This window comes from Urocitellus parryii, chromosome 6 (genome assembly GCF_045843805.1).
Source record: "Urocitellus parryii isolate mUroPar1 chromosome 6, mUroPar1.hap1, whole genome shotgun sequence".
Classification (NCBI taxonomy): Eukaryota; Metazoa; Chordata; class Mammalia; order Rodentia; family Sciuridae; genus Urocitellus; species Urocitellus parryii.
The window spans coordinates 152,352,807-152,360,610 of record NC_135536.1 but is presented as its reverse complement, the minus strand read 5'-3'; the positions used below and the strand labels follow the sequence as shown (position 1 = coordinate 152,360,610).

Genomic DNA, 7,804 nt, shown 5'->3' with positions numbered 1-7,804 from the left:
TCTTCCAAGGCCACTCCTGCCAACAGTGATAAGCCAGCCCCTTCTTCATCTGACAGCAGCAATGGGCTGTAGTATTGAGGGTTCTCAGAGCCTCTGAATGACAGCCACCAAGGCAGCTGCAAAAGAAGCAGGGAACATGAATGGCTTCTCATCAGCAATGGCTGGTTACAGGAGGGAGATTGTCACAACAAGAACATAAAATATCCTGGGATTAAATTTGATGGAAAATATGAAAGATATCTGAGAAGTTATTTTATTCCACTGAAGGACATATTAAAACCATGAACATGTCAAAATGAAAAGCTAGAATACTGAATGTTGTCCAAAATTTTCCCTGAATTAAACGTAAATATTGAAATATACTCCTCGTTTAGAACACAATACTTCTTTTTTTTTGAATCTGAAAAAAAATTTCATTTGAAATTCATTCAGACACCAAAATTTAGGGAAAAAAATCAAGAAAGTGTCATTATCTAAAAGATATAAAAAATGTTATGCTTAAAATGGTGTGTTTGGAAGCAGGAAGTGGGGGAGGGAGGAAGAAAGTGAGTGAGCCGGGTATGGTGGCTTATGCCTGTAATCCCAGTGGTTTGGGAGGCTGAGACACGAGAATTGCCAGTTCAAAGCCAGCCACAGCAATGGCGAGGTGCTAAGCAACTCAGCGACACCCTGTCTCTAATAAAATACAAAGTAGGGCTGGGGATATGGCTCAGTGGTGGAGTACCCCTGAGTTCAATCCCTGGAAAGAAAAGAAAGAAAGAAAAGAAAGAAAGAAAAGAAAAGAAAAAAAAAGAAAAGAAAAGAAAAGAAAGAAAGAAAGAAAGAAAGAAAGAAAGAAAGAAAGAAAGAAAGAAAGAAAGAAAGAGGGTGGGAGAACAAAGGAGGGAGGGAAAGAAAGAGAAGGAAGGAAGGAAAGAAAAAGGGGGGATGGAGGGAGATTGATAGCCCCGGATTTAGGACTAAGATACAGAAATATAGCAACTTATGGGGAATTTGCTATAGGATCAAAATGGCTTTTTGAATCAGTTTTGAAAGTCTCACAGAAAAATACATGACTAAGAGCATCATTTAAAAAAAATGAACTTAGACTCATGAGATAGCATATAAAGGTAAATTCTATGAACATTTTGACTAGATCAATATGCATTCACTTCTTTCATGTAATAAACATTAACACATCACCACATGCTGTACACTGAGTGTTTACAGATAATAAGGAAGATGTCACTGCCCCTTTCTACAGATGTGATAAGGGAGCCTAAGAGAATGTAGGAGCTGGCCAGAGTCAGAGATCTGGTGGAACTTACTCACAGGTGGTTTAGCTCCAGGGTCCCTGGGCATCACCACTTCAATCTATATACACACACATACACCCCTAGAGGCATGTCCCAGACACTACTGCTGTGTAACAAGTCACTCTACTGCTTGGTGGAGTGTTAAGCAAATGTCTGAACTTATGATGATTCAGGAACTCAGGAAAGGCCCAGTTGGGCAATTCCTGTGAGAGGTCACCATGTGGTTGCAGTCAGATGACAGCTGATGCTGTAGTTACCTGGGAGCTGAAGGAGGACTGGACATCCATGGTGGTCCCAGCAGGTGATGCTATCTTGGTAGGGAACTTAGCTGGGGTTGTCACCTGGAGCTTCTCCTGAAGTTTCTCAGGCATGGCAGTTTAGGTGTTGGGCTCCTTACAGGAAGCCTGGCTTCCCCCAGGGCGAGGGTACAAGAGAGCTTAGCAGGGACCTTTGTTAACCCCACATTGGAGGTCATCACCTCCCTTCCTGGGCTGTTTTGGTTGATGTAGTCATGAGCCCATTCAGAGTCAAGAGCAGGGACACAGAACCCAACACCTGAATGCCCACAGTGCTGAAGAAGTTCAGAGCCATGTTTTAAAATCTCCAAAATATATGACCACATAAATTTTAAAAATCCAAAATTTATAGTGTTTACTCTAAGCCACACACTGTACTGAACTTATTTATGTGGATTATCATATATACTTATATTGGACATTTAAAATAAATAAATATCAAAGCAAAACCATGCATATAGTGTATGCAGCAGGTGGGCCTTCTCCCCAGGACACACTGTTCACAGTCAATTCTGGGTCTGAGTGGTTTCTCTCTCAAGAGTGGCAGATGGAAGGACAGTGTGGAAAGGGGTGGAGCACATGCTATTTTAGGACTGTGACTTCCCTGTTCAAGCACCAAGATATTACTGTTCATGCAATGACAGTGACACCAAGGTGATATTAATAACACAAATTCCTTGGAGATCAAGTCCACCACATGCCAGGGCATTTGTTTTAAACACTACATCCGTTAAGCTGCATACAATGTAAAAGAAAGGCTGGGGACGTCCATCTGTGACCACTGCATGACATCTTATCCTGAGAGTACTGGAGGAGGTGCTGCCTGTGCTCTGTAATATGTTGTCCCCAACTTAGATTCTGGTTCAGTTACACCCACACCAATACATTTTCCATGTTTTTTTTCATGTGGGTAATTGAATATTTTATGGATAGTAGATGGAAATCCACCTATTTAGTCTCTGGGGAACCTGACAGTGAGAGGCAGTCTCCAAATTGATGCTTCCAGGTTCCTTCCTAGGTCCCTGCTCTCTCTTGTCCATTTCCTAGGAGCCACTGCAGCTGGATGGCTGTGATCCCAGCCCCTTTCTACTCTTTCTCTAAGACCAGATATCCTGAAGGGTGACAGCATTGGCCCTGACATGCACACATGACTCTGTGGGCCTCAGCTTCCTGGTTATGGCAGACTCTTCCTGCATGCACTTGAGACAGTAGAGACAGTAACCACCAGGAGGAACTAATGTCACGTTCTTTATTGAACAAGGCAGAAGCAGTCTACATGCACCAAGCACTGGTGTGTTTGAAAAGTAATGAGAGGGAAGGAACAAGGGGAGAGCCACTTAGGTGCTCAACACCTGCCCACAGACGGCTTCTTCACTGGTCTGCTGGTGCTGGCACACTGGGGGACACATATGAGGGTCAGAGTCACTATATGACACAGGAGTAAGGGTATTCAGTGCAGTCCAGACTGGCACAGACCCTTAGGCATTCTGACAGCTGGATTTCGTCATGGAGATTGTGCCCAGCCAGGGCACAGTGTAGATCTGGAAAGAGCAGAGTGCTTTCTGTACAAGGGAAGAAAGAGGAACAATCAGTATAGGTTACAGTTAACAAGGAAGATGGCCAGCAGTAAGATGTCTGAATGGAGGTACAGAATAACGGAGGTGAGACACTTGGCATCCACGGCCCCTGCCAGATCCCAGAACACTCATCCCGATCCTGCAATGTCTACTCATCCCCTTTCCTATTGCTCCGAGTCTACCAGATGGCTTGTGACCCTCTGCTGGGATTGTGGGATTCCCCATCTTCCTGCCTCCAGTACAGCCCCAGCCCTCTAAGGACCAGCTTATGTCAGGCTGTGGGAGCCCCAATGATGCAGACAAGGCTGCTTACTGTTCCAGTTCCCTCTACTTCCAGCATCAAGAAGAGCACAGAGGGAAGCAGTGGAGCATGGGAAATACCCCTGAAAGACGCAGGGTGGGAGCAGGGGAGGCAAGGCAAGGGCTGCTCTCCCCAGGGACACAGAGAGGCTGGCATTGGGTGAGCAGCGACAGAACCACAGGGTTTCAGCCGCTTAGAGGTCTCTAATTTGTTCAGCATGATTCTGGGCAGATGTCCAAGGCTGGTATTAACAGAGCCTTTTCTCCCTCCCTGGCAACCATCCCTAGAGCTGTGTCCTCTAGTCCAGTGGGCAGCAACCCAAAAGCACACAGGGCTGTCCTCCACTCTGCAATTATGTTAATCATAATTGTGTACGCACATAGCCCCTTCTACAGCATCCCACCTATGCACAGGTCTGCATCGTCATAAACTCAAATACACCCCACACTCACATATTCATAGATCTTCATGAACCAGCAGACTCCTCACCCCACATAGACACACACATTCAACACATGCACCCAAGCATGTGCATACATGCTTCTCTTGACACATATTCAAATATGAGCACACAAAGACAAGCTCGCATACCCCTCTGCATGTATGATTGGTCCTTGAACCCTATAAGAGACATACCCTCTTCAGATGTGGCTCTTCATGGAAGGGACAGTCAGCCAAATAGGCCTGGGTCTTGGTACATGTGGTTCGCCCCATCTCCACATCCAAGAAGTAGTTCACCCCAGACACGATCTATATTAATAGAATAGGATTCACTTACAGTACTTCTGGTCAATGTCATATGCTTGCAGTTGCTCTACATTATAGAGATAATGTGTTTGCCTAGGATTCTTGTCTGCATTCACGAGCTACCAAAAGTATCAACCACAAAGCATACAAGCCAACTCTTCTAGCAGGATGGCCGCAGGTCCTGCTTTGCATCTTATTTCCTTCAGAGCAACTCTTAAAAAGGTGTCTCATGCAGGTGAGTAAGAGGAGAAGCAGGAAAACAAAAGGCAGGGCCTAAAATTATCGCTTACCTGGGTTCAAGAAGAGAAGGCATGGTTCTGGGAAGCTAACAAGGGTGGAGGCAGTTCCATGTTTCAGGAATGTAGGGCTGGTCTAAGCACAAGGGAAGGCTCTCTGCCTCAGGAGAGGACAACTGAATTCTGCTGACTGTGGCTCAGGAGGCAGGGAATGCTGGGCTGGGTTTGCTTAGGAGAGTGGCACCCTGATGATTCAGCCTCAGCTGGATTTCAGTCACCAGCATGTAGCCTATGGAGAATCCCATTCCTTCCACTTACCCCAGGCTCAGAATTCCCTCATTTTACACATACAGGGAGATTTCAAACCAAGAAGAAAGACTCTCTCTCAGATGCCTCCAAGTTCAGTGATTTTTTTTTTTTTTTGGTCATGCTCGGGATTAAACCCAGGGCTTTGTGCATGTGAGGCAAGCACTCTGCCAACTGAGCTATATCTCCAGCCCCTTCAGTGAAATTTTTGATGTAAGTGTGTCTTACACTTGTGTCTTACATTTGTCATTAAAAAATAGAATTTAACCCTTTCCCTGCACAGGGCACACTTATTAGAACTGAAGAGAACAGGGTGATGGACATGGTGACAGGGCTCTAGATCATGCCCTGTGCAGGGTCCTGGATCCTTTAGTATCCTTTTTCTTCTGTAACATGAGAGTTATGTCCTGTGCTCTGCTCCAAGTTAGCATCACACTTGAGAGGTAAGCAAGGGCTGTGGCACTGGAAAGTGCACATGTCCAAGGGGAGAGTATCAGTTGATTACTGCAGGAGAAATGGGTCTTGCCTTGACTCATCTGAATTTTTAAGAGAGGATGGAAATGAGTTTGAGACACTGGACTGTGGTAGAACACTTATGTAATCATGTCACTGTGCACTGCTTTGCCCTGGAACACAGGCCATCTGGTCTAAATTCCAACCTTCCTGCAAAAAACGAGCCTGGGGTCCTAGGTGCCCTTGGTGTTCTCTTTACCCTGTTCTCATCCTGGCTGACTGCCCTCCTTATTTGGTGAGGGCTGCAAAGGCTGAGCTCAGGAGGAGTCCTTTCTACCTTAGTAGGTACTCAACTGCTCAAAGGTACTGCCCATGGTGCACCTGTCTCAGGGTGAGGAACATATATCCTTAAGGCTGCTCCCAGGGAATGCCATACAGAAAGAAGCAAGGTTTTTCAGGATACACTGAATGGCGCTTGCTCAGAGGACTCAGGAGATGGGCTGCCTCAGGACCTGTCTCTAACCTTGAGGAACATCAGGGCCACCCAGAATGAGCAGTCTATTCAACCAGGTGTTGCTTCATGACTGGCACGTGTTCTCGGAAATGTGTCATTGTTCAAATGTCATAGCATAAATACACAAAATAAGACGACTATAACTTCACAGGATGATATAATCTTATGGAATCGCCACTGTACATGCGGTCATCATTGTGAGCATATGACTGAACACCACAGTTGGCTGGACCTTTCAAAATGTCAAGATCACAAAAACGGCAGGGGGTGCTCCAGATGAAAAGAGGCTGAGGAGACAGGTCTTTGCAGCATATACTCAGAGTGCCCATTAGTGTGAACCTCAGCAAAGCTGAGTAAGTCTGTGAGTTAGGCAACTGAAAAGGTCAGTGCTGATTCCTGATTTTCAAAACTGAATCTTGGGTATGTAAGACAAAACCAGCATTTACAAGAAATGTACACTACATTTTAGCGTTTACTTTCAATTCAGAAAAACAAATGCATATAAGTACACTCAGGTACAGGTGAATACTGGGAGACCTATGAGAACAGAGCAAACATGGTCAAATATTAACATCGGAAGGATGGGGATTGTAAGATGTTTTGTATTACTGTTGCAACTGCTCTATAAATAAATTTCAGAGATCGTCGGAATAAAATGTTAAAAGGAAAAAGTTCTCAATCGATCTTTCAGTGAAGGCAGCCAGGTGGGTTTTTTTCCATCGCCAGTGTTTGTTCACATTCTAACTAGGCATATATGACAGCAGAATGCATTTTGATTCATTGTACACACCTGCAGCACAACTTTTCATTTCTCTGGTTTTAACAGTTCACTTGAGCCCTGGAAGGTAGCATTGGGAGCTGTATAGGGGAAGATTGACTCCAACCTGGAGCCCTGGTGTCTCTGGCTTCAGTGTCCCTAGCAAAACAGAACTAAGACGCCAGACTTGTAGTGTCTGCCAGGTTTCAGGCAGAAGCAGAAGTAGGGACTTGCCCGTGAAGGGCTGTTGACAACTCCCTGGTGACAACACAGGCGTGTCGGCGTCCCGGAGATCCAACTGGCTCCTAGGCCAGCGGTGGCCGCCAGGGGCGCCGAGGTGGGTGGGAAGCAGCAGCTAGGGAAGCGCGAGCGGGGCTAGGAAAGCCGGGGCTCGCCCTCCGAGGGGCAAACCCGCCAGACTCACACCCTCCGGGCAGAACACGCACCTGCTTGCGGGCGCGCACCACCTTCATGGCTCGGCTGTGGTAGGCGTCGTTGCTCCCTTTGTTGTACTCGCTGACTGCGAAGTCCACGGCGCGGCGTACGCCTTCCTCGTTGACGTCGGCTTCCTCCAGGCCTCCCAGCAGGCGCGGAGAATGCCTGGGGCTTGCGCCGGTCGCTGGACTCACGGTCAGAGCCACAGCTAAGGCTCCCAGCAGGAGCAGCGGGACGCTCAGAGATCTCGCCATGGTCAGCTCAGACGTGGAGCTGATGTCTCGGCGGAACACCGGGACAGGAGCGGCAGATTGAGCACCACCCGCAGGCCATCCGACTTTTATCCTGTTTCCGCTGCCTGTCCCGCCCCCACCCGACCCCTCCTTTTCCGGGTTGCCACCCTCTCTTCCGTCCCTCCTCCCGACCTCACTCCCGGCCACGCCTCTTTTTCCTAGGCCGGCCCCTCCTCTTCCACCTCCCTCGCAGGTTTTTGTTCCGTGTCCCGCCCTCTACCTCTCCGCCACCGGCCCGTCCTACTCCTTCCATCCCCAAGCCTACTCTTCCAGTCCTGGTGCTCCGCCCCTGTTCCTTCCCTCCCCGTTCCCCGCCCCTGTCCCTTCCCCTCTCGGCTCCCCGCCCCTCATGGTGTCTCCTTTCCCCCTCCCGGTTCCCCTCCCCTCAGGCTCTCTCCTTTCCCCCCCTCCCCCTCCCAGCCCTCCTCTTTTATTCCTTTCTCCTCCCCGCTCAGGCTTCCCCTAACTTCTATTCTCCAGCTTCTCCGCTTGTTTTTGTTCCCCCATCCTGCTTCTCCAGTTCCACTTCTCCCTGCAAGACCTGCCCCTCCTTCTGAGCGCCCCCAAGCTTGAGTCACCATGGTCTCCACAAAG

General features: G+C 47.9%; 1 protein-coding gene across 1 annotated transcript; it reads right to left on the bottom strand.

Moving 5' to 3' along the window:
• Window positions 1-2,826: 2,826 nt before the first annotated feature.
• On the bottom strand, window positions 2,827-7,267 carry LOC113185812 (cystatin-C-like). Its single transcript, XM_026393054.2, has 3 exons — window positions 6,929-7,267; window positions 4,106-4,219; window positions 2,827-3,153 (listed from the first exon to the last, which is right to left on the bottom strand). The coding sequence occupies exons 1-3, from the start codon at window positions 7,169-7,171 to the stop codon at window positions 3,070-3,072; spliced, it is 441 nt and encodes a 146-aa protein (XP_026248839.1). The 5' UTR covers window positions 7,172-7,267; the 3' UTR covers window positions 2,827-3,069.
• Window positions 7,268-7,804: the final 537 nt, after the last annotated feature.

Bases quoted from the DNA above. Each gene is read 5' to 3' on its own strand.
- LOC113185812 (XM_026393054.2), bottom strand. From the start codon at position 7,171: ATGGCGAGATCTCTGAGCGTCCCGCTGCTCCTGCTGGGAGCCTTAGCT. The intron at 4,220-6,928 runs GTGCGTGTTCTG...CTATTAATATAG, and splicing joins TGGTGCGCGCCCGCAAGCAG to ATCGTGTCTGGGGTGAACTA. The intron at 3,154-4,105 runs GTATGTCTCTTA...TCCCTTGTACAG, and splicing joins AAGAGCCACATCTGAAGAGG to AAAGCACTCTGCTCTTTCCA.